This window comes from Lithobates pipiens, unplaced genomic scaffold (assembly GCF_037356315.1).
Source record: "Lithobates pipiens isolate NorthernLeopardFrog02 unplaced genomic scaffold, aLitPip1_a1.2 Scaffold_16, whole genome shotgun sequence".
Classification (NCBI taxonomy): domain Eukaryota; kingdom Metazoa; phylum Chordata; class Amphibia; order Anura; family Ranidae; genus Lithobates; species Lithobates pipiens.
The window spans coordinates 125,687,872-125,715,727 of NW_027507748.1; the positions used below are offsets into that span (position 1 = coordinate 125,687,872).

The window sequence follows — 27,856 nt, forward strand, 5'->3', positions numbered from 1 at the left end:
GCAACACTGTACCCAAATACATTTTTTTATCTTTTTCTTCACACTAATAGAGCTTTCTTTTGGTGGTGTTTAATCACTGCTGGTATTTTTTTTTTTTTTTTACAAAAAAAAAAAAAAGGCTGGAAATTTTGAAACAAAAAAGTTTTTCTTATTTTCTGTCAGTAAATTTTGTAAATAAGTATATTTTCTCGTTCACTGATGTGCGCTGATGAGGCTGCACTGATGGACACTGATAGGCTGCACTGATGGGCACGGATGAGGTGACACTGGTGGGCACTGATAGGTGACACTGGTGGACACTGATAGGCAGCAGTGGTGGGCACTGATAGGCATCAGTGGTGGGCAGTGATAGGCGGCATGGATAGGCAGCATTGATGGGCACTGATGGACAGCACTTATGGGCACTGATGGGCATTGATGGGAGGCGCTGATGGAGAGCACTGATGAGCACTGATGGGAGGCACTGACTGATCACTTATGAGCACTGATTTGTTGGCACTTATGGGCACTGATTGGTGGCACTAATGGACACTGATTGGTGGCACTGCTGGGGCTTTCCTGCCCAGGTCTCCTCTGCGAGGAGATGTGCTGATCAGCACTCCTCGCCACACACTCTGTCAGTGTGAGGAGAGCCGATTCCCAGCACTTCCGTATTTACATGTGACCGGCTGTGATTGGACACAGCCAATCATATGGTTAAAGAGCTGGGGCCGTGGCTCTTTATAGAGATCAGGGTTGCATCGTGATCTAGCAACATGCGCGATAGTGGTCATTCTGAGGCGCCATCATATGACGTCCTCCCAGAACGAGAGCCACACCGTCCCTCCATCATTTGAAAGTGGGCAGGCGGCAAGCAGTTAAGAACATCCTTGTCTGGTTTAAAAAAAATACTGATGAAAAGCCCCTGCAACAGAAGTATTTTACTCCCCTCTGTGGTGGACCTGGTTTCCTACCCTCCCTCTATTCTAGGCCCTGCAGGCCCTACCAGCATCTTCAGCATATAACAATTCCTTGAGTGTTGTTGGCTGTGTCCAGGCCCGGACTGGCCATAGGGCACACCGGGCGTTTGGCCCGGTGGGCCGAAGGCCGTCTGTCTGGCTGTGACATGCAGGGTTAGCCGCGGATTCCGACATGCAGGGCCGGCTGCTGATGTTCTGCATATGCTGCTGGTGGTGGGAGGAGTGGAGGCATTCTCCGCCTACCAAGAGCTGCTACAGCTCAGTCTGGAATCTGGGCTGCGGGGACAGCAGCATCACTGCTTCTAAACACATACATTGCCAGACGGTGTACAGAGTATTCTTTCTATTTCCCGGACAAACTTGTGCACACTCACTCTGCGCCCTCCTGCACCCCGATCTCCAGTGCCCTTCTGAGAGAAGCCGGAGCCCAGCTAATGTTGCTGACCCTGTGCAGTGTGGGAGTTGGGCTGAACTGTGAAAAGTTTGTGAAGAAAAGCTGATTAATGTCGGGACACAGGACGGATTTTCTTGCAGGACAAGAGACACTGGAGGAGTCAAAACAGCAGGCGAGTGTGTGTGTGTGTATGTATGGGGGGGGGGTCTGCTAAGTTTGCAGTCTCTCCCCCATAGCTGACACAAATCTCTCAAGCAGGCAGACATCACTGTAAAAGCACCCCATCAGTCTCTGTCCACATACTGTGAACTTCATTTTTGATCGTTCCATTTAACCCTGTATTATCCAAAAAGTATACAGCGAAAAGTATAAACTCACCACAGAAACTAATAATAATCTTCAATAAACAGCAGAGCGCAGTGTTCACAGCTATTTGCATGCTAGCACTGTTGTATGAACACTTATTCATTTAGAGAATAATTTCTGTTTATGGAGTATTTTTTTTTTGCGTTTAGGCTCAGTTCACACATACAGGTGTGACCAAACATGGGCATATTTTTCACGCATCATGTGTAAGGAATCCCAATCTTTCCAATAGTATGCCTTACCTGCAAACAACTAAAAGTATGTCCACCATGTCAGTGCCAGTGTCCACGTCATGGCAATACATGGGCATTGCCATGATGTGGATCCTGGACTGCGACTATAGAATACATCCTTGTGTATAAAAGGGAACTTTGCTTAACAGGCCAAAAGCTGTGTAAGAGGCCCCAAAATGTTTGATGGCCGCCCTGTGCAAGGCAGATCCTGGGTGGGTGCTGAGGCAGAGGGGGGGTGCGGTCCGGCCCAAGTACCACACTGGGGGGTGTCAAGCCAGCATCGCCCACTGTGACAGCTTAAATTTGAATCACTGGGTGCCCACCGTCAAACAAGTCCCGGCTCCTGGTTTGGCTCCTTTGATAGACAACACACTTGTCCAATGCCGGGACATGTGCTGTCTATAATAGGTAGGAGCCAATTCAGGAGGCAGGACTGATATGACAGCAGGATGGCAGTGATTCAAATTAAAGCTGTCACATGCGTTCTCTAAGTAGCGCACTCCTGAGCCATGCATTCTTTCTGTAGCGCACTCCTGAGCCATGCATTCTTTCTGTAGTGCACTCCTGAGCCATGCATTCTTTCTGTAGTGCACTCCTAAGGCCATGCATTCTTTCTGTAGCGCATTCCTGAGCCATGCATTCTTTCTGTAGCGCACTCCTGAGCCATGCATTCTTTCTGTACCGCATTCCTGAGCCATGCATTCTTTCTGTAGCGCACTCCTGAGCCATGCATTCTTTATGTAGCGCACTCCTGACCATGCATTCTGTATGTTGCGTACTCCTGAGCCATGCATTCTGTATGTAGCGCACTCCTGAGCCATGCATTCTTTATGTATGTTTACAGCATTTACTTAACTATAAAGCTTCCTATCCGTGTGAAGTTGACCGTTTATATATTTTTTTATGTATCTGGCACTCTCAATTTCTTTGAAAGCATTTTATTTTTACACACTATGCCCAAAAGGTTGCCCCTGGATAACAGCAACCCTCATCTTGTGCTGCTTCATACTATTTTCAGCACTCCGCCATCAAAACCGGAGTTAATGTAATCAAATCCACACATCCTGGAACCCCACATCTGCCATCAACCTCCCCCGCGAATGCGCCCCCCCCTCCTCGGGCTGCTAAGTCTAAAATGCCCGGGCCTATTTTTTGCCCCAGTCCGGGCCTGGCTGTGTCCCTCACCATATTGTGGTTCCATCCTCCCACACTTACACATCACACATGCTAAAGCCATCCATATCTTGACTAATAGGCCCTAGCACATGGGTGCCTGAGCCTGTTCAATGTAAATTACAGCGTTTTTCCCCCACCCAGAAAGTCAAAGTGCTGTGTGCAGCCTCCCATTGGCACAAATGGCTATGCACAGCTTTACCGGGCTTATGGTAGTGCTATTTTAACATGTATAGAGTAAGGGTATATTTAAAAAAAAACTTTTTGTTTTTATTTGTCCATATGCTAGACTTCATGTACTGCTGTATACCCAGAGTACATCCAAGCACAGCCATTCATGTATATGGGGAGCTGTACACAGCATCTTGCCAGCCAGGAGAAGGAGAGGGGGAAAGGCCATAAATTACGTTTAATGGGCTCAAGCACCCATGTGCAAGAACCCATAATATACAAGGATGCAACCAGCCCACGTATTGCTAACAATCATCATATTTCATCTATTATTATTGTTGTTAAGTGATTGCCTGTCTATTTCCAACCAAAGATAAGATAAACCAACCAAAGTAGGGATTTTGATTGAAAATAAAGAGGTTACTAAAGTAGAAAAAATTCAAATACGACAGAAAAAAAATTCAGGAGTGAGGCCATGTATTGTGTATTTGTATTGTATTTTTGAACAAAAATAGTACTTATTAAACAAAAATCGTACAATCTGGTATCATACAAGAAAAATTTTCATGTTTGTCCTTTTGGAAAATTTCAGACGAAAGCTGTACACTAACGATCAGATTATCATACCTTAAAAACTGTATTTTTTGTCCGATTTTCCGATTGTGTGTACGGGTCTTAAAGGTATCAAGTATCATCAAATGAAGTCATTTAAAACTTCATTGGACCAATTTCTTTTCTTGGTAATGCACCAATAACATGTAATTGAGCTTGTTAATCAAGAGCTAATATATCTTTTTTGTAAAAATAAATCTACCCTCAGTTAGAGAGAAAAACTATCAGCAAAGCTCCTTGCTCTTAAAAATCCCTCCATTCTGTTTACAAAAAGCCTCTGTCACAGGTTGGAGGCCTTTTCAGGTGGGGTCTGATAAAGTCAAGAGAAAACTCATACACCTTCTGCCTTTAAAGCAATGGGGTTCACTGCAGGCTTCCTCATTTGTCATGCCTGGAATTGCATGAAAACAAAACTACGGTAAAAACAAAATGTAAGGCTTCTATTATCTAGGCTCAATTGCACTATGTTCTATTAAGGAACCCTAGGGGCCCCAAAATACCCTTTTTTACTTACTATTTAAACATAAAATCAAAAGAAACAATACTGAAAATAAAATAAGGAAAACAAAAACCTATTAACTTGCGGTCAACTGGAATCACTACCGTTTTTTAAAAATGTCAATATATTAAGAAGTTTACCTGTCTGCTCTGAGTCTTGGGCTTTACATGATGGAAATTCAGATGGAAAAAGAAACAACATAAGTGCTATGAATACAGCAACTGTAGCATCTGTGACATACCTACAAAACAGTAATAAATAATATGTAATCAGTCTTTCTTAAGTATCCATTATTAGACTTCACACCAAGATAGTCGATTCAATTTTAACACAGAGCTGCTACTTTATAAGTAAAATGTTGCATAGAATTAGGGAAGGTCAAAATCATAACCTAAGCGTAAGAAAATGGAAGGCGCATGATCCAGTACATTGATCAAGATGTTAAGGTTTATTCATGAAAAAAGGGGGGCGAGAGGGGAAAGGGGTTTGAATCCATACAGAAAGTATCTACGTGTTCATAAAATCAGGTTACAAGTATACACATTAAATCAGAAAAATAGACATGCCCATGCAAGGGCAAGTGCTAACGTTTGGATTGCCCTTGCATGGGCATGTCTATTTTTCTGATTTAATGTGTGTACTTGTAACCTGATTTTATGAACATGTAGATACTTTCTGTATGGATTCAACCCCCCCCCCCTTTTTTTTCATGAATAAACCTTAACATCTTGATCAATGTACTGGATCACACGCCTTCCATCTCTTTCTTACACTTGGCTTACTTCAGACCATCCCTGGTCAGTTTAGGCATTGGGACTCACATGATCTTCTTTTAATTTATCTCTTCCTTTGAAAGTACTACTATTTTATATCAACAAACGCCTTCACGAGCGCAGGAGAAAATTCTTTCTTTGTTTACATTGTCACAAAATCATAACCTGCCTTTTTTAACATCTGAAATTATCAGGGCATTTATGAAAGCCATTACAGTGGAACCTTGGATTACGAGCATAATCTGTTTCAGGAGAATGCTTGTAATCCAAAGCACTCGCATATCAAAGCGAGTTTCCCCATAGAAGTCAATGGATACTGTATTTATTGGCATACAACACTCACTTTTTCACCATGAAAATCGGGTGCAAATAGCATGTGCGTGTTTTACGCCAATACTTCAATTTTAGCTGCCTCAGAGGGGACAGGGAAGGGGGCAGGGAGAGCGCCATCAGATTATAACTGTATGCAATCTCCAGTTTATTTGGAGACCTCTGTAATAGGAAGTCTCGTCTCCTGGGCTGCCATTGGACCACTGATTTTCTATCATAGGCGATTCTCACTGTATGTAATCTGTCGGCGCTCATCCCACCCCCCTCCCTGTCCCCTCTAGGCTGCAGATGGGCATCGATCAGACTGCACTGATGGCAATGGTGAGACTGCTGCATTGAAGGCTATGGTGAGACTGCTCTATTGAAGGCAATGGTGAGACTGCTGTATTGATGGCAATGATGAGACTGCTCCATTGAAGGCAATGGTGAGACTGCTGCATTGATGGCAATGGTTAGGCCGCTGCATTGATGGCACTTGTGAGGCTACAGATGGGCAGTGATCAAGCTGCATTGATGGCAATGGTGAGGCTGCACATGGGCACTAACCCTTATTTTGCTTCAAAGTTCCTTTTTTTAAATTTCATTTTTTTTTCCTCTTAAAATGAATGTGCGTGTTATACACCTGTGCGTGTTATATGTTGATAAATACGGTAATTTGTTCCACATTGACTTCTATTGCATGCAATACCGCATGTGGGGGGGGGGGCGCCGGAGAGCCTAGAAAAAAACTTGTGGACAGCTCGGCTGAATTGGTAAACCCTTTGGAAAGGCTCGGAAACACTCGGGAACTGAGTATTCCAGAAAGGCTCCAAACTGCTTAGAGCGTCACCTGCGCCCCCGCACCTAGCTAAATGCGGTACTGCAAACCACATTAGCTTGAATTCTGCTCGTTTTGCGAGACAACACTCGCAAATGGAGTCAGGATTTTTAAAAAAAAGTCACTCGTCTTTCAAAATGCTTGTTAGCTGCATACTCGTTAACCAGGGTTCCATTGTATTGTTTTTATAAAATAAATCAGACCCATACATAGATGCCTGCAGCCAGCCTGTGTGAGTGGACAGACTTTGGGATTGACTTACAAAATTTTCCCTAGAGCTTAGTGAATGTGGTGAGGCTTCACTTTCTAAAGAATACCCAATCAGGTGCGAAGATGATTGAAGAAACTGCATTTTTTGCTTTCACATGATTGGATGATGGAAATCAGCAAAGCTTCATCACATTCACTAAGCTATGGGGAAAATTAGTGCAATAGCACTTGCAAAGTGCACAGTCTATTTGGCTTCAGTAGATCAACCCCAATGCTGTGAGTCCTGGCTGAATCATGGAGATTTCACAATTTATTCAGCAAATGAAAAGCCTTCTCCTGTCCCTCCCCTAGGCTAATGGTACTAAAAAGAAAATAAACCTATATTGAGAGAAGTATGTAGAGCTGACTGCTCTTTCAAAAAAAAATTAACTAAAATCAATAGTTACCTGCTTGTGTACGCTTGTATGCTACTCATGCATTTTCCTAATAAAAATTCACTGACCAAAACTAGTTTTCTGACTGACATGCTGACAAAGCTTTAATACTTTCTTAGTCATTTCTCCGAATTGGGTATGTAGATTATAACCTGTGGTTCACTTTACTTTTTCTTACTAAATACTTGTTCCAAATCAATGACTCATAAAGCAATGAAGCTGCAGAATCAATTGGAAAATCAAGCAACATTTTCAGATGAGCGTTGGCTATGGCATCCTTCATATTCCTCTCTTCTCTGTAAACAAATGTGATCTTGTTTCGAGAAATAGTGGAATAAAAACAAATATCTACTATAGATCTCCTAATATATTACCACATTTACTGCTGTGATCCTACAGAATATTTTAGGAAGCATTATTACAAGGTCAACAAGGTGGTTATTACGCTTTCCCTTTAGCTCTGGGTTTATGTCTTAAGTAGGATATGCATGGAGTTTAACCTCTTTGCGCCCAAGGGTAAAACCAGACTTATTGCCTGAGCACAATTTTGCAACTTTAACATGTGTTCGTAAAACTGTACATATTATCACAACTACTTTGTGTATCCAGGTGGGTCACACTGAGTTTTCTTTTTTTTTCAGGAAAAATTGGGCTTTCATTTGGTGGTAAATGGTAATGGATAATGGATGATTTTTTTTATTATCAAAGGAAAACTGACCCAAAGAACAACCCAAAATAAATTCTCCTGCTCCTGGCGATACCACATATGTGTATGTTGTTGTTTATACCCGTAGTACAGGCCAGAAACAATTGTGAGCTTTTTTTATTTTTTTTATCCAACCTAAAACACACCAAAACCCCTAACACACTATCAGATTTTCTGCTGTTTTTTGTCTTCAGATTTACCAAAACCATGTAGTGCAAGGGCCTACCTGATTGCATACAAATTGAAACTCCTAAAGTTTGACCTCGTATTATATGGTTTTGGTAAATCTAAAGGATTTAAAGGAAAAAATCAGCAAAAAATCTGATAGTGTGTATGGGGCTTAACACTAACTGATGCTGATACTTAAATAAAAAGTCCTGTCCAAAAAAAAAATACTGACCCTAATTTTTGACCCTAACCTTGACCCAAATACTAACCCTGGCACTGACCTAAATCAAACCTTGATCTACTAGGTGTTTTTTATAAAAAAAAATTATTTAATTTATTATTTAATATTTATTATTATTTTTTACATACTTTTTTTTCCTGCAAGGAGAGAGAGAGAGATATGATGACTCTTCCATTCACAGAGAGAGAAAACTGAACACTATGATATCCATTCAGAGGCTATTACAGCAATCAGATACCCTTGGTGCTGGGAGCGCACCATGCGGCGCTCCCTCAGTACAAAGGGAGATAGGCAAATATGCTGCCCCACGAGGAAAAAAGCCCAGTGCAGTGAGGCTGCATATTTGCGTACACGCAGCGTCAAGGGGTTATGCTCCATGGACGCTAGCATTTTTTTAAGCTCCTAGATGCTGTTATTAGCATATTTTTTTCTGCTCCTAAAAGCTAAATAGTGTTATCCTGTGTCCATGCAAACTACAATTGGCTATTAGCATTTTTTGAGCTTCAGCGTCTTGGAACAGAAAAAAATAATGTTTTTTGTAGAGTTTTTTTGAAACGTTTTTCCAGCAGAAGAAAATGCTGAATGCTCCTAACGGCTTCTAAATGCTAATAAAAACCATTGTTTTTTAAGCTTTTTCTTCATGTACTGCAAAAACGCTAAGGCCCCTTTCACACATGCAGACCATTCATTTCATCAGTTTAGTCACGTTTAAAAAAAAACAAAAAAACGGATGAAGTGCACCTCAGTTTCTCATCAGTTTTTTTACCAATGCAAAAACAGATGGAAAAACAGACTATTTGTCCATTTATTTTTTTAATGGAAAAAAAAAATAGGGCTTTGATACCTTCCAGAAAACGGATGTCGACAGATATGGATGTAAATGGATGTAAATGGATGTAAATGGATGATTGTTTACATCCATTTTTCCATAGAGATACATTGATATCTATTTTTCATCCGTCAACTAAAAGCTACTAAAATGCTACTAGAAGCTAGCAAAAAATGTTATTATCAGCATTTTTCATCCACAATTTTTTTCTAGGTTTTTGAGCTTATGAAATACGTGTGCACGGAGCCTTAAAGTGATTGTAAGCCCTCACATGCACCCAGTGAAGTGAACAGCCTCAGATGATACACAGAGATGAAACAGATCCTCCTACATAAGTTTTACTTGTATATCTGCTGTCTTCAGCTTTCTACACGCTTTAGAAAGTGCAGATCATGTTAGAAATCTTGTTTCCTCTTCCAGCAGTGGGTGTAGAGTCTGGGCTTACACTGTGTAAGAGCTAATTGGAGGAAAATGCACACCCCCGCTCCCTCAGCATAGGCAGAGGAACAAAGAAATACAGTATGTAGAGCTGCAGTCTGAATAGACCAGCTCTCTGCTATTCTACCTCTAAACTCTCTCCCCGACACAAATTTCCAACTGCTATTATCTCATGTGTTGGAGAACTTGTCAAAAGTTATCATACTTATAACAGAGAAACAAAGCAGCAGAAAGACTCAGCACTTAGAGCTTTGGAGAAAGATAAGTAAACACTACAGATATATGTGCCTAGGTCAGATTTAATGAATGGGGGTTTAAAACCACTTCAAATGTTCTCAGCATTTTTGTAAATGTACTTGTGTAATTTGTACACAAGTACAAATTGTAAATGCTTTCAGAAAGTAGAAAATATAATTCCTGCTTGCATTTAAAAGGTAAATTTGGTGTTTTGAAGAAATATATATGAAGGGCGCAAAGGGAACAATAAATTAATTAAATAGCAATTAAATCATATACAATGTGTATCTAATTAGTGCACAATAAAATGAACCATCAGAAATGTCCATAATAAACATATGTGATCAAATCTTCTTGTGTCTACTCCAACAACGTGAATAATAAAGTGCAAACGTGCATCAATAAACTTGCTTAAAGTGCTTCACCCGAAGTGGTAACAAAATGCGCTCACCAGCCTTGGCCACAAAGTGACCACAAAGTATGATAAGAAATCCTAAATTCAATGCTGTATCTCCTTCATATATCCCATTCCAATCAAGCAATCATGTATGGAGGAAGCTGAATCCCAATCCACTATGCAGGTAATGAATGTAGGTATCTTCACCTTATAACATCTCTCAACTTGCATCAAGTATGTCTGTGAAAAAGCGCCACAACAAAGAGCCACAGAAGGCAGGATATAGTATAATACTTCTTATGTTTTATTGCTTAAAAAGAGCACTTTCATAGTCCAGCATGGGATCACAAACAATCCGCTTAAGGGGAAGCAGGAGCCGGTCGCTAGAGCGTACATCATCAGGAAGTGGGTCTTAAGCGGATTGTTTTGTGATCCAGTGATCCCTGGACTATGAAAGTGCTCTTTTTAAGCAATAAAACATAAGAAGTATTATACTATATCCTGCCTTCTGTGGCTCTTTGTTGTGGAGCTTTTTCACAGACATATTTGATGCAAGCTGATATATGCAGTGGCGAGATGTTATAAGGTGAAGATACCTACATTCATTACCTGCATATTTGGGATTAGAATCATGTATGGAGGAACATACATCTGAGGAATCCCAGTGGATTGGGATTCAGCTCCCTCCATAAATGATTGCTTGATTGGAATGGGATATGTGAAGGAGATACAGCATTGAATTAAGGATTCCTTCCAACAAATCATGCTTTGTGGTCACTTTGTGGCCGAGGCTGGTGAGCGCATTTTGTTATCACTTCGAGTGAAGTACTTTAACTGCTTAAGGACCGCCTCACGCCGATATACGTCGGCAGAATGGCACGGCTGGGCACAATCACGTACCTGTACGTGGCTCTTTAAGTGCCCAGCCGTGGGTTCGGGAGCGCGCTGCCAGCGGAGCGCTCCCGACCCAGTCCTGAGCTCCGTGACCGTGGCCGTGGGACCAGTGGACCCGATCGGGTCACAGAGCTGAAGAACGAGGAGAGGTCTGTGTAAACAAACCTCTGCCCATGCTTTCTACTGTGGCTGTCACCGATCGTCTGTTCCCTGATATAGTTTATTGATGCACGTTTGCACTTTATTATTCATGTTGTTGGAGTAGACACAAGAAGATTTGATCACATATGTTTATTATGGACATTTCTGATGGTTCATTTTATTGTGCACTTTACTAATTAGATACACAATGTATATGATTCAATTGCTATTTAATTAATTTGTTCCCTTTGCACCCTATATACTGTATATATATATATATATATATATATATATATATATACATTTCTGTGCCGACACCCTACACTTTCCCCATTATAGTTGATGTTTTGCGGAAGTCTGTGGACACAAATTTACACTTTTTTCAGTTTTCTATAAACTCACTCTTTTCCACCTTTGTTGAAGCTGATAGTTGCCCATCCTGGCATGAAACCTGGATCTCTAGTGAACCATAAAATAACTAACAAGGTGAAAAGAACCAAGACACAGATTTCTGCAAATGCCATGGATCCCAGGTTCTTGTGCTCCTCAGAGATGACTTTGTATGCTCTCTTCTCTTTCTCCTTTTGTTCTGGTTTTCCGCCACAGCCAAAATTCTGCTTAAATCTGGGGAAGACATGCAGACAACAGATGATCATCCATGTTTTCTAGAGGATAAGTGTACATTTGTGATACAAACAAAATTAATCTATGCTAATCATTATACTTGTTTGTTACATTGAGGGGAGTTTACTGTCCCAACATCATAATTTTTATAGCTCAGAAATTTTCTCTAGACACAGCAGTGGAAGCGTGAAAGGTACAGGACATTCTGTATTGTTACTATATAAAGTAGGGCATCCTCTGCATTATTGTCATTCTTTCATGAGATTAGAAGATGTGTGAAAATGGTTTTATCAGCTATCAACAAACAATTCTGGACTGACATGCATTTGAGAATCCTGATAGAGTTTCTTAATGAACAGCAAGGGAAAGGAGAAGGAAGAAAGTCTTTGTTTGGAAAGTTGCTTCAGTTTTCTGGTACATGAGCCGGTGTGCTAAATATGTAATTAATAATTAAAGTATATGTAGCACCCTCCTAGGTAGGTACTAGAAGAGAGTATAGTTTTTGGTATTTCTGCTTACCAGGAAGATGGTCAGTTAAACATTAGCATGCTCTTTGCCTACCAGGGAGCAGGATCTATTGCTTAGGTCTGCTCATTGTTCTCAGGTGCAGCTCAGCTTGTCTGACAGTCCCACACTGGTCCAATAGGGAGGCATATTGGACAGTGGGAGGGGGACCTTGCAAGTGCACAGGCTTTGTTACAGTCCTGGCTATTGGCACAGGAAAAGTACTGCATTGCATGTTGGGATACTGTACAAAAGCCCATGGCACATGTGCTTGGGGTCAGTTGAGTTGGAGAGCGGAGTGCAGGAGGAAGGGGGTGGCTGCCCCTCCTCCGTAGAGGCGGTTGTGTGGCCTTGGGTGGTTGATCCAAGGGCCTAGAGAGAAGCTGAACCCTGGGGTCCTGCAGAGCTGACTGGAAGAGGGACACCAGGAAGGATCTGATTCTGCCTACAGTGAGTACAGATCTATGTCTTTGGGACCTGTCCTGTGAGGGCCACTCCTTCAGCTAGAAGAGTGAGTGGATGAGTGTCAGTAAAGGGGATGGTAGATAGTATCCTGAAGATAAGAGTGCATAAAGTCTACTGCTAGTGAGAGCATCATACATGTGGCAGTATGGTTAAAGCATTGTGTCTGCTTCCACAATTCTTCTGGTGAGGCCAAGTGAGAGTTGTCCTTATCCATTGTGAATAGTTCAAGTTGGAATATCCCACTAATCCCTTCTCCCATCCAAGTTCCAAAATAAAATACACAAACACAAATACCCTGGACTGGTCATTGAGTATATGTAGACCAGCATTAATATTTTTTGGTGAGTGAGAAAAGTTAAAGTGGTTGTAAAGTCTCAATGTTTTTCACCTTAATGCATTGTATGCATTAAGGTGAAAAACCTTCTGTGCTGCAGCTGCCCCCCAGACCCCCCCACCCCTACCTTTTTCTTACCTGAGCCCGATCTGATCCAGCGATGTGCATGAGCTCAGCTGCACCAGCTGCTGTCGCACTCCTCATTGGACAGATTGATATCAGCAGGAACCATTGGCTGATTCCTACTATCTGTGTCAATGTACGCAGCAGCAGGACTCGGGACCGAGCCCGCACGGGTGCCCCCATGGTGTCCATCAGGCATTCCTGCTCTGCTGCGGTTTACTGACGGTCTCAGCCTGCTCCTTTCTCCTGCTCACTAGTTTCCATCCAGCACTCCTGCTCCACTGCGGTCTACTGATGGACTACACCTGCTTGATCCTGACAATCCATCCAGCCCTGCTGCTAGCAAGACCAATAGGCATATGTGCCACACTGTACACCTGCGCCACCTGTCTGCTCTATCAGGGGCCCTGATTCAGATGTGTAAGAGAGGCCTTCCTCACCATGTCAGGCTCTCCCACCAGGTACGTGACACAGGTGTTCTAACTCTTTCCCCCTTCTATCCAATACTAATGTAAAATATTTTTGCTGGACATAAATTATGAGAAATAAATCCCTATTTAGGTTGCAAGCAGTAAGCTGCAGCTATTTACACAGGTAGTACATTTCACAATAAACTGACATATGACTCCATAAAAATAGATGCCGATATAGACTTACTTGGTTCCCAGAAACATAATCTGTAGCCAGATCCAGGCGAGAGCAAGTAACAATATCATTGTAGGGAAGGCAAATCCAAACCATGAAGCAAAATTTATTATATTATCGTTTCCAGGGAACAACCTGCAAGATAAGTTCCATTTATCACTAAAACAATGGCAATCCATAAAACAGTGTATAATGTTTTGTAAGTATGGATTCAGACATTTTTGAATCCTTCATTATAAATGATGGCATTATGAACATTGCCATGTGTATTCATTTGAAATACTAGAGCAGTGTTTTGAATGCTGATTGTAATCAAGAGTTTTTACTGAAAAAGGGTAAGGTGTGCAACAATCCAGTCAACAAATGATAGGCCAGTTTATTAATCGTTGATTGTTATTTGATGAACAAGGTACCCATAGATTTCAGTGCCCTGGGGAAAGTGTACCAATGCAAAATATGTTCGTTAGCATAATGCAGTGATTTCTCAATGCTTAGAGTGAAACATTAAAAATGTCTAATTCCTTTAAATAACATACCTGGTGCCCTAATCCTGGCTGTGAAGGGGGCGTATCTACGTGGTGACATTTACATTGAAAAAATAGTTTAAAATTGGTAGCAAATGAAACCCCTCCAAGAGTCTGCTATGTACTTTGGGGGACCTCCAGTGCGCGTTTTTTTTTTCTTTTTTTTAAATGCCTTTTTTAATACCAGATCCTTTGATATAAAGAGGCTACCTCATGCAAAAAAAAAAAAAAAATCCATACCTGGCCCTTAATCTAAGCATGCAGCTTGGGGGAGGTGAACCCCCTTCCTCTGCCATACCAGGCTACATGCCCTCAACTTAGGGGGTTGCACATGGTGATGTGGACAAGGGACTCTTCACCACAACCCTGGCTAGTGGTTGCGGGGGTCTGCAGGTGCGGGATTATCACAATCTGGAATAAGGGATGCCCCAGATACCACCCCCTAAGTTAATAAGTATGGGGTACATAGTACTCATACTTATTCACAAAAATATCTAGAATCTAGAAATAAAGTCATTTATTAAAAAATAGAAAACTCCCAAAAAAGTCAGTGTAAACTCATCATCACGATGGCCTTCAAAAAAAACAAAAAAAACCCACAACAACCCAACTCACACAGCCTATTTGAGCAGTACCACTAGCTGAATGATAGCTCTTTGAGGAAGGGGTGGAGACATGTACTGTACATGCAGTATAATCAAAACTATACAAACAAGTCAGACTGCACTGATTTTAACATACATTATTAAGTACTATGTTCCTGCACTTACTGTATAGGAATGACATAATAGGCTGAATGTACTTTGTAACTAAAGGTACATAAATGTCATTGAGGTAACTATAATGTAGGTTATTACCAAAAGTATTGGGACACCTGCCTTTACTCGCACATGAACTTTAATGGCATCCCAGTCTTAGTCCGTAGGGTTCAATATTGAGTTGGCCCACCCTTTGCAGCTACAGTGGTGTGAAAAAGTGTTTGCCCCCTTCCTCATTTCCTGTTCCTTTGTATGTTTGTCACACTTAAGTGTTTCGGAACATCAAACCAATTTAAACAATAGTCAAGGACAACACAAGTAAACACAAAATGCAATTTGTAAATGAAGGTGTTTATTATTAAAGGTGAAAAAAAATCCAAACCATCATGGCCCTGTGTGAAAAAGTGATTGCCCCCCTTGTTAAAACATACTATAACTGTGGTTGTCCACACCTGAGTTCAATTTCTCTAGCCACACCCAGGCCTGATTATTGCCACACCTGTTCACAATCAAGGCATCACTTAAATAGGAGCTGCTTGACACAGTAAGGTCCACCAGAAGATCCTTAAAAGCTACACATCATGCCGAGACCCAAAGAAATTCAGGAACAATTGAGAAAGAAAGTAATTGAGATCTATCAGTCTGGAAAGGGTTATAAAGCCATTTCCAAAGCTTTGGGAATCCAGCGAACCACAGTGAAAGCCATTATCCACAAATGGCGAAGACATGGAACAGTGGTGAACCTTCCCAGGAGTGGCCGGCCCCCAAAATTACCCCAAGAGCGCAGTGACGACTCATCCAAGAGGTCACAAAAGACCCCACAACAACGTCCAAGGAACTGCAGGCCTCACTTGCCTCAGTTAAGGTCAGCGTTCATGCCTCCACCATCAGGAAAAGACTGGGCAAAAATGGCCTGCATGGCAGAGTTCCAAGGAGAAAACCACTGCTGAGCAAAAAGAACATCAAAGCTCGTCTCAATTTCTCCACAACACATCTTGATGATCCCCAAGACTTTTGGGACAACATTCTGTGGACCGATGAGACAAAAGTGGAACTCTTTGGAAGGTGTGTGTCCAAGTATATCTGGCGTAGAAGGAACACTGCATTTCATAAAAAGAACATTATACCAACAGTAAAATATGGTGGTGGTAGTGTGATGGTCTGGGGCTGTTTTGCTGCTTCAGGACCTGGAAGACTTGCCGTGATAAAAGGAACTATGAATTCTGCTGTCTACCAAGAGATCCTGAAGGAGAATGTCCGACCATCTGCTCGTGTACTCAAGCTGAAACGAACTTGGGTTCTGCAGCAGGAGAATGATCCTAAACACACCAGCAAGTCCACCACCGAATGGCTGAAGAAAAACAAAATGAAGACTTTGGAGTGGCCTAGCCAAAGTCCTGACCTGAATCCTATTGAGATGTTGTGGTATGACCTTAAAAAGGCCGTTCATGCTCGAAAACCCTCTAATGTAACTGAATTAGGACAATTCTGCAAAGATGAGTGGGCCAAAATTCCTCCAGGACACTGTAAAAGCCTCATTGCACGTTATCGCAAACGCTTGGTTGCAGTTGTTGCTGCTAAGGGTGGCCCAACCAGTTATTAGGTTTAGGGGGCAATCACTTTTTCACACAGGGCCATGATGGTTTGGATTTTTTTTCACCTTTAATAATAAACACCTTCATTTACAAATTGCATTTTGTGTTTACTTGTGTTGTCCTTGACTATTGTTTAAATTGGTTTGATGTTCCGAAACACTTAAGTGTGACAAACATGCAAAGGAACAGGAAATTAGGAAGGGGGCAAACACTTTTTCACACCACTGTATAACAGCTTCAACTCTTTTGGGAAGGCTGTCCACAAGGTTTAGGAGTGTCCTTGGGAATGTTTGACCATTCTTCCAGAAGCGCATTTGTGAGGTCAGGCACCTATGTTGGAGTGAAGGCCTGGTTCGCAGTCTCCGCGCTAATTCATCCCAAAAAGTGTTCTTTTAGATTGAGGTCAGGACTCTTTTCAGACCATTTAAGTTCCTTCACCCCAAACTGGCTCATCCATTGCTTTATGGACCTTGCTTTGTGCACTGGTGCCCAGTCATGTTGGAACAGGAAGGGCCAACCCCAAACTGTTCCCACAAAGTTGGGAGCATGAAATTGTCCAAAATGCCTTGGTATACTGACGCCTTTAGAGTTTCCTTCACTGGAACTAAGGGACCAAGCCCAATCCCTGAAAAACAACTCCACACCATAATCCCCCCTCCACCAAATGAATTAGACCAGTGCACAAAGCAAGGTCCATAAAGACATGGATGAGCAAGTTTGGGGTGGAGTCCTGACTTCAACCCGATAGAACACCTTTGGGATGAATTAGAGCACAGACTGCAAGCCAGGCCTTCTCTCCAACATCAGTGCCTGACCTCACAAATGTGCTTCTGGAAGAATGGTCAAACATTACCATAGACCAGTGATGGTGAACCTTGGCACCCCAGATGTTTTGGAACTACATTTCCCATGATGCTCAGGCACTCTGCAGTGTATTTGAGCATTATGGGAAATGTAGTTCCAAAACATCTGGGGTGCCAAGGTTCGCCATCACTGCCATAGACGCACTCCTAAATCTTGTAGACAGCTTTCCCAGAAGAGTTAAAGCTGTTATAGCTGTAAAGGGTGGACCAACTCAACATTGAACCCTATGGACTAAGACGCCATTAAAGTTCATGTGTGTGGAAAGGCAGGTATCCCAATACTTTTGGTAGTATAGTATAATTAACCATAACATCTAAAATGGTATAGTGACAAAAACATTGTGATTTTTTCAGTCATTCCCTGATAAGCATATGGCATCAATATAGAAGTTAGTAATGTATTTTGATGCATTTGAGGGTATATATTTTTTCTTAGTTATTGCATATGTCAAGAGAACTTTTTTAACCTACATTATAAGTCTTTTAAAAGAATACAACCTACTGGTCCATTTGTCCTTTCATGACTAGATTGGGCGTAGTTCCTGTTAGTGTTGCAATGCCCCCAATGCTGGCAGAGTAACATACACAAAGACTCATGCCTTTGCACAATTTCAGATGGTTCTGTTTTCTCAAAGATTGTCGCTCCTGCTTTGATTTTTCATCCTCTAAATCCATCTCAAGTGCTGTGACACCTATGGAATAAAACATAATTTATAAAAGATATCTAATTTCCTTGAATAAATTAATATAGAGTATAAATTTGCTAAACAAGCCATTTTGTACTTGAAAATTATAAAAAAAATACATTTACATATCAATCTGTAATTTTCTAAAAATGTTTAAATATTCAATATAACATGACAACCTGGAGGGTCTCTGTACACTAATTGCAAGTAATTGTCTGCTTTTGTAAGTGACGCATGGTGGCTGGTGATTTTTTTTCAGATGTCTGCACTAAGATACTAGTACATTTTTTTAGCATCCTCTGCAATAGCAATTTCATTTTTGGTGAAAGGTTAACTAATTCTGAGGTCTTGTTCACACAAGGCGTACATAACTGTACCCCCTCGGAGGGCTGTGTTTACCCACACTGGGATGCACAGGTGTTCTGTGGTTTACCATGCAGGCAATCCCATTACTGTCAATTTGGATGCAGCAGATGCACAGACACAGCTGCCGCTCCCAATGTGACATCTGTGTGGGTGCGTTCGCAGCTGTGCTTCCACATCCACATAGATGTCACATTGGGAACAGTGGGTGTGTCCCAACTGACAACAATGAGACGCATCCCTCTGTGAGTAAATATGGCCCTACATGGGCGTTCGGTTTTGTACACCCCATGTGAATAAGGTCTAAAGCAGTGGTTCTCAACTCCTGTCCTCAGGACATACCAACAGGCCAGATTTTAAGTGTTACTGTGGAGAGATGCAGACTAGAATACTGCAATCACTGAGCAGCAAATGATATCCCCTGTGATGTATTTTCTTTATCTTGCAAATCTGGCCTGTTAGTTGGTCCTGAGAACAGGATTTGAGAACAACTGGCCTAAAGACCTTGCAGCTTGCCTCATCAGAATACTGAGAGTGCAGCAGGTGGTTATAATGAACCAGATCCTTCCATTCAGGAATTCATCTGTAAATTATTTCATGAAACAAACAGCTCTTTCTTGAGAACAGGAAAAAAGTTGGAATCTACAAAAAATCTTGTTTTCTCTCAACAAATGTGTTACACTTTGAGTGCATAAACACAATTCTGAACCCTAATCTAAATTAGAATGATTTGGATGAAGACAACAAGAAAATTCATGAATAACAGAAAACTCAACAAATGTTGGAGATGCTTAAGTGGCCATCTTAGGTCTAACATCAACCCCCATCAAACCCATTCTACAGGCTTCTTTAAAGGTTTAACACCTGTGACAGAACCGTCCCAGCATCCAGCCTTGGTGCTTCTGAAAGTATACCGCTTCCTCCAGTCTGGACATAGATACCAGATATTATAGCTGCAGCATGCAAGACTAGTCAACAAATAGCTTTTATGAAAACTGGAACTGTTTATTGTAACTCAGACACATGCTTTATACCCCACAGGAGAACAGTCCCCAGCTCATCATATTACCCTAACAATACAAACTGTAACCAGAAACATAATTAACATAAGATAATTAACTAGTCACCTAAACCAGCCTAGGTGACTCAATGCCCACCCAGACAATGTTGTGATTAATCAGACAATAGATGACCCAATTAACACTTAACCATGGGACAGACATGCTTAGCATAAAACACATAACTTATTAAAAATATAATGGCAGGAGACCACCAGCACCAGGTGGCTTGCTGAATATATTAACCACATGCTGACCAGGCTATAGCCTAAAGATGACTGCAGCTCGGTCAGATTATTCCCAGAATCTTGCTCCCACGCGCCCCACCCCCCCCCCCCCCCCCCCCCCCCCCCGGGGCATGCACTCGGGAATTTCTGTGATCATGGATCAGGGTAAACTGCCGCTGTCAGCTGTTTACCAGGTGATTGCTCCGTCAGATCACTTGTAAACAAACTGGCGTCATGTCCGTTTCCTCTCTCCCCTCTCTGTACAGATCAGTACAGTGCGTGCTAATCCATCCATCCATACTCAGAAATACTCATCCATCCATCCATGCTCAGCCATCCCATTTACCCCATCCATACTCAGCCATATTCAGTCATACTCAGCCATACCCAGTCATACTCAGCCGTACCAAGCCATACTCAGCTGTAACCATCCATATGACTTATCCATACTCAGCCATACCTAGGCGTACTCAGCCGTACACATCTGTACTCAGCCGTACCCAGTCATACTCAGCCATACCCAGGCGTACCCATCCATACTCAGCCATACCCAGTCATACTCAACCATACCCAGCCATACTCATCCATACTCAGCCGTATCCAGTCATACTCAGCCATACCCAGCCATACTCAGCCGTACCCATCCATACTCAGCCGTACCCAGTCATACTCAGCAATACTCAGCCGTACCCAGCCATACTCATTCATGCTCTGTTATCCCATCCATATGCCGCCATCCATGGCTCATCCACCCCCATTCATGCTCATCCATGCCACATCCATGCCACTAGAGTGCCTCACAAAAGTGTAATAGGTAGTCAAATTAGATTTGACCCTAGAACGCCTGATGCATGTTGGGCCTCTCTATGTGGCCAGGCTGTGTAAAAGTCTTCCACATGTGATATCGCCGTACTCAGGAGGAGTAGGAGAATCAATTTTGGGGTGTAATTTTTGATATGTTCATGCTATGTGTTAGAAATATTGTAGAAATGGACAACTTTGTGTAAATAAAAAATGCGTTTTCATTTTCTTTACACATTTTCCTAAAACTTGTAGAAAAAGATGACATGTTCAGAAGACTCATTCTGCCTCATAGATTATACGTTGAGTTGTTTTATTTCCAAAATTGGGTAATTTTTGGGGTGTTTCCATTGTCCTGGTGCTCCGGGGCCTTCAAAAGTGTAAGAGGTAGTCAAGAAATGATATGTGTAATTTATTCTTCAAGAGCGCCTGAAGGTGCTCCCTGCATGTTGCGCCTCTGTATGTAAACAGGCTGTGTAAAAGTCTCACACGTGGTATCGCCATACTCAGGAGTAGTAGAATGTATTTTGGGATGTAATTTGTGCTATGCATATGCTGTGTGTGAGAAATAACCTGCTAATATAACAATTTTGTGGAGAAAAAATCTTGATTTTGCAAAGAATTATGGGAAAAACTTCAAAAAACTCACCATGACTCTTACTAAATACTTTGGAATGTCTACTTTCCAAAAGGGGTCATGGGAGGAGGGGGTATTTGTACTTTCCTGGCTTGTTGGGGTCTCAAGAAATGAGATAGGCCATCAGTACATCAGGTGTGATCAATTTTCAGAGATTGGCACCATAACTTGTGGACTCTATAACTTTCACAAAGACAAAATAATATACACAGATTTGGGTTATTTTTACCAAAGATATGTAGCAGTATGAATTTTGGCCAAAATTTATGAAGAAAAATTAATAATTTGCAAAATGTTATAATGGAAACAAAGAATTTTTTTTTTTTACAGATTTTCCGGTCTTTTTTCTTTTATAGCGCAAAAAATGAAACACCCAGAGGTGATTAAATACCACCAAAAGAAAGCTCTATGTGTGTGGAAAAAAGGACAGAAAATTCATATAGGTACAGTATTTACAGTATTGAAATACTGAGTAATTGTCATTCAAAATGCGAGAGCACCGAAAGCTGAAAATTGGTCTGGTTAGGAAGGGGGTTTAAGTGCCCAGTGGTCAAGTGGTTAACATCTGCCTCAAGTCTCTTACAACATAAGAGGGGCCTGGGGAGCTGAGACAGGGGTTTCCTAACCTCTCTAAGGTAAGCTGGGTTCCAGGGGCCCCCCGCCCAAAGGGACACTTGTCACAATACCTACCTAAGACCAGATGCGGAGGACCATGTAACCCAGCACTGCAGCTGTGCCCAGTCCCCTTGTCTTGATTTCATTTCCTGCAGAATCTCTTCTGAATCCTAAGAGCCCTCCAGAAATGGTCAGCCACTAGGAAGTGTCAATGTCATGCAGTATCACAAACGTAAAATATATATTTGTATGAATAAATTAATAAGTGCAAATGTGCAAAAGTGAAATAAAAAATCGTGTTGCTCCAAACAAGCTTTAAAGTGCAAAGTGCATATAAATCAGTCCATTCAGATGTATCCAAATTGTGCAATCAGTCCAACGTATGATGATAACCATGCAAAGTGAATAAGGGTGCAGACTACACCGTTCCTCCACACTTCAGTGCTTATGGTGCACCCCTTGTTTCCCCCAGCCTCTCACCTCAAATCAAGGTCCCTAAGGACCGGATCACACTTCAGGGATAATGGGCTGGCAATCTTCCACCTTCTCTTAAATATAACCTCCAGGACACCAACTTAAAATCTCCACAACTCCCAATCCGGGTTATATCATAATGGGAAAAGAGAATAAAGGGGCCTCCAATGTGTAGTATAATTAAAAACCCTTTATTCATAAAAATATCCACATTTACATATGAATCCAGTAATGTGCGAATGTAAACAATGGTACTTCCGGTCTCGTCCGCGACCGGAAGTGACGATCGACACCTAGCTTCCTCCTGACGCGTTGCGTCACATACCACGTGACTTTCTCAAAGGGTCATTGCACATTTGCACGTTTGGTTTATTTATACAATTCATTTTGATGTTTGTGATATTGGTAACATTCCCTTTGCATTTTATATTTTTCTGAAAATTGATGCACTATATGAGGTTTTATATATGGATTAGATTTATTTATGATAATTTATATATTTCACTGAGAATTCACATTTATTAGAATCCATTTAGGATTTACTTATTTAAGTAGCGCCACATAAAACACCTCTTATATTTATATTTTTGAGTGCAGAGAACACTTTTATATGTGAGCAGCTTTCTAAAATTAAGATCAGACTCATCTGCCGAAGGTTGTGCGCAACAGTATTTATCAAATTTACAATGTCATGCAGGCAGTGACATGGACACCTGAATAAGGACCCCGCCTTCTGTGCATTGAAGAAGAGAGAAGACATTAGGTGATCTTGGATCCAAGTGAATAAAAGGAGCGTTTGGACTTTTATTTATTTTTATGCCAGCAATTAGTTAGAGGAGAGTGGAGAAAGGAGATGAGTGGGACAGAAAGGGGGGGGTTAGAGATTAGTTTTAACCCTTTTGTTGTCAGAGCCATTTTTGTGTTTTTCCACGCATTTTAATAATAACTTTTTAATGACTAAAGATTATATTTAACCATAACCATATAACCATTATTTATTTCCTACAGAGCTACAGAGGCCCTGGAGAATAAAATAGTGGTAGTTCCTGTGTTGAACTTGTGTAGGGGAGGGGCTAGAGCGGTGAAGGCACTTGGGCTCTATGTTGTGCTTTAAATCCTTGTTCGTATTAGTGTGGTGCGCTGGAATCAACCGCATATTGTGAGTGCCCTGTACATTTTAATAAGTGCAAGTTAAAGTGTTTTAAACAATTCAAGCACTATTGGGGTCTTTTTCTCTCCATATGTTCTGCTGCTGAAATACTGAGGAGGAGATCTTGGGAGAAGTTTAAGAGCTATCTGTGTTGGATATCTCACCGGGTCCTGGGGTGGCTCACAGGCGTTTTTGACCCTGCTTATTTTGTTGGTGGTCTGGAAGTTTTACATACAAGATTTCACAATTATAAACGCATGTTAAGTGTTTTAAACAATTAAAGCACTATTGGAGTCATTTTCTCTGCATATACTGTGCTAATGACATAAGGAGGAGATCTTGGGAGAAGTTTAGGAGCCAGCTGTGTTAGTTATCTCACTGTGAGTCCTGGGGTGCCTCACAGACATTTTCTTACCCTGCTTGGTTGGGGGGGGGGTCACATTCCCAGAGGTGAGCCTATACCCAGGGGGGGGGGGGGCATGAGTGAGGTGATCCGTTGGTGGCCTGGAAGCTTTATATATAGGATTTAGGATTATAGGATTGCGATGTGAGGAGGATTAGGCAGATGCACGGCATAGGTTTACACACAATTATGCCTCTCAGCTTTTTCCTAATAAACTCCTTAGGAAAACAGAGGACATCGGCTATTGTCAGCTTTCTTCTTCTGGCTGCTGGGCTTTAAACTTCCCACCCAAACATCCAGGGCCATCTTAATAGCATCATGGGACCTTGGGCAAAGTAATGCACTGGGGCTCCTACAAGCCTGTCATCATTTTTGCACCTACTCTCAAGAATTACAACCCACTACTACTAAATGCAACCCATTCAATTAAAAGGGGGACATTAGTCTAATTGTCCAGGGATGGGGTGGTGTTTAAACTTAGACCCCTTTCACACTGAGGCGGTTTTCAGGCATTTTAGCGCTAGAAATAGCCTCTAAATAACGTCTGAAAACCGCCTGCCATTCATTTCTGTGTGATTTTTCACATCCGGGTGGTGCGCTTGCAAAGCGTTAGGAAAAGTCCTGGGGTGGTTTGGGAGTGCTGTATACACCGCTCCCAAAATGCTCTGCCCATTGAAATGAATGGTTAGGGTTTCCGAAGAACCACAAAATGGGTGCTTTTAACCCCTTCTTTGGAGTTAAGAGTGCCTGCTAGCAGCTGAAAAGTGCCACTTAAACAGCAGCTAAAGCTCCGCTAGAATGAGTGCTTTAGCATTACTGCGGCCGTAGTGTGAAAGGGGTCTTACAAATTTTTCAGCCTCTAGTGTGCATGTACTCCCCTTTGCTACCTGTCCTGCACACCTTAAAGCATTTGTTACCCCAAAAAAAGTTTTGATTCTGCTCCCTTAAAGCAGCTTGTGCTTGGTAATCTGCCCCCCTCTAAACTGTAAAAAAAAAAACCTAAACCTACCACTTCCTCTATGCCCTCTCTAATCAGACCACGATAACCAGGGCAGCTCCACCCTGATCACCATGGTCAAAGTGCCTCCCTCTGTGATAGGCTGCCTGCTCTCTGCTCTCCTCTCTCCCCCCCTCACCTCTTCTTCCTCCTTGTCAGTGCCCTGTCTGTCTCCAGGCCAGCCCCGCCCCCCCGTTCTCTCCGCCCCTACTATTTTAATATTAAAGTATACATTTTGCCACTGCCAGCGTCTCTATTAGAGGCTGGCAATGTACACTGTGTATGTTTTATTTAAAAACGAGCACTGTAAATACTGTATAACAGCTGGCTTCAGGCTGGTCACGTGACTTCTGCAGAGGAGATGAGTGGCCATGTGATCTCCCTCTGACATCAGAGGGAGATCAGGGCCCCTCCCACAGAATACATCTATCAGAGCTGGAAAGCGGCCGCGAGTGAAGAGAGACTGGCCTGAAGACAGCTGATATACAGTATTTACAGCACTCATTTTTATATAAAACATACACAGTGTGCTATGCCAGCCTCTAATAGATGGGCTCGCATAGACTTATATAGGTGCCTTAACAAACACTTTAACATACACATAGAAAGTGTGTCTGTGTGTGCATCAGGGGTCAGAGTATGGATGCAGCTGATGGGGCAGGCACAACTGAGATTGGAGTAGGGTTGGCACCTGTCCGGGATTCACCCGGACAGTCCGGGTTTTGAATCATGTGTCTGGTTTTCAGTCTGCCTGAAAACCGGACACATTATTTAGACCAGACTGTGGCTCCCTAAGATAGATAAAATACTCTCTTATTTGGTGTGTTCTCCAACCTCCAGCTTGCAGGGGGCGAGAGAGAGCCGTCTCAGCTCAGTGTCAGCATGGCACTGCAGGGGAGTGAAGAATGGAGTTAGGAAATGGGAGCTGCATTGTTTTCAGTTATTGATCTGTGAGTACAGAGGAAAAGGGGGGGGGCAACTTTGATGCGTGGAGGGACACCTGGGGGTACCTGATGTAACAGGGGACTGTGATGTGTTGGGAAACTCACATGGGGGCACCTGATGTAAGAGGGCTCTGATGGGGGCACCTGATGTAAGGGGGAATCTGATGGGGCACCTGATGTAAGGGGGGCTTTGATGGGGGCACCTGATGTAAGGGGGGTTTTGATGGGGGCACCTGATGTAACGGGGACTCTGATGGGGGCACCTGATGTAAGGGGACTCTGATGGGGGCACCTGATGTAAGGAGGACTCTGATGGGGGCACCTGATGTAAGGGGGAATCTGATGGGGCATTTTATGTAAGGGGGCACTCTTATGGGGACAACAGATGTATAGGGACTCTGATGAGGACACTAGATATAAGGGGACTCTGTTGGGGACACCTATGGTTGCCACCTTTGTTTTGTTTTTCATTTGTTTTGCATACTAAAAAAAAAAATTGATGTGTGTGCTAAAGTGTTTGGGTTTGGCTTTAAGAAAAAGTGGTGACCCTAGATTGGAGGTGGGGCAAAATCACTGGCCTTTTCAGCAAACTGTGCTGTTCATTTTGACTATAGACATGTGTAGTTAAAAAGCAAAAAAAAGAAAAATAAAAAGAAATGTTGGTCAGTCTTAAATGTAGTCAGCAGGGTGGACACTAAAATCCAGACTGATCTATAATGAGAAATGGCACTTCTCTTCATATGTCAGAAGGTAGCATTAGCCATACAGGTAGCATGAAAGGTAACCACACATACAAGCAGACATTAAGGTGTTAAATCCCATTCATACCAGCAGCCTGCAGATAATTAGCTGTAAAGAGTTAACTATTTAGCTAATCAGCAGTGTACATGTGTTAATTGTAGCAGAGTAGAAAAACACAGTCCTCCCCTAGCACCAAGGACACAGAGGGTTAATTACCAGAGTCCTATTTCAGATAACAGGATAGGAGAAAGTTGGAAAGCTGTAGTACAGATAAGCAGCATGAGGTTTGGAGAGACAGATTGTGAGGATGGTATTTTACTCTCACCCCCTCCAAGAGATACACTCCTGCTGGAGCCACAATCCGACCGGCCCTAATACAGTTCTATGTGCTCCTAGAGAAGCTGACCAGCTCTCTCTCTCTGCTCTCCTGACTGTGCAGAGGGGAGGGAGAGGAGGAGGGGAACTGTCATGCTCTATGCTCCATGAGAGAGACAGACACTCTCCAAACGCTGCAGCCAGCAACCACGGCAGAGAATGGGCTGACTCGGGAGGAGTGGGTGCTTTTTTTGTGTGTGGGGGGGGGCGCAAAAAAGCAAAGCGCCGCCCTAGGCCTGGGCCTTGTCGGCCTAGGCCAAGACACAGTACTGGAACCAAGCCTTAAGGCCCATACACGCGATACGAAAATTGGAAGTAATATTTTGTCAGATGAACGATCTACCAATTTTTGGATCATTAGTATGGTGTTTTCATTCCAATTGCTGGATGTGCAGACTATAAAAATATAATCGTATGTATGCACAAAGTCCGATTTTCGTTTAACTATTATGATTTGCATCAAAAAAAACGCAAGAGCAAGACTAAGCATTCTCAGAAACGAAAGAATACATACAAAACAATTCAACACATTACGTCAATTCTGAAGTTGAATTCTGTTGAGAATTTTCATAACTTCTTCACTTTCGATATGAGATTAGCATGCAACAAAAAACAGACGAACGTTAATCCAAAAATCTGATTGTGTACGAGGCTTTAAACATCCTGCAGGACTGCTTTAACAGAATAATGTAAGAAAAGCTGGTCGTAGACGGTTCGAATCTCAACTGGTTCAGCAGGGACTGGCCAAGATTCAAACCACGTAGGGGCAGGCTGAATGTACCCAAGTTGATCAATCAATCAACTTGGGTACAACCCAGCCTGCGATTATTGCTAGCGACTGATGTGCGATATACGAGCAGGCAGTTTTACACTGACAGGAAGAATCAATGAACTACCTAGAGCACTCAACAGCGCTATGGTGGTTCCT

At 42.2% G+C, this 27,856-nt stretch overlaps 1 protein-coding gene across 1 annotated transcript in view; it reads right to left on the reverse strand.

The window, feature by feature from the left end:
• Nucleotides 1–27,856, reverse strand: part of SLC13A2 (solute carrier family 13 member 2) — a 121,916-nt gene that overhangs the window by 15,734 nt on the left and 78,326 nt on the right. The window contains exons 5-8 of the mRNA XM_077480435.1: nucleotides 17,960–18,149; nucleotides 13,730–13,852; nucleotides 11,425–11,646; nucleotides 4,548–4,648 (exon numbers count right to left, since the gene is read on the reverse strand). Coding sequence (XP_077336561.1) covers nucleotides 4,548–4,648; nucleotides 11,425–11,646; nucleotides 13,730–13,852; nucleotides 17,960–18,149 — 636 coding nt within the window. The remainder of the gene's footprint in view (nucleotides 1–4,547; nucleotides 4,649–11,424; nucleotides 11,647–13,729; nucleotides 13,853–17,959; nucleotides 18,150–27,856) is intronic.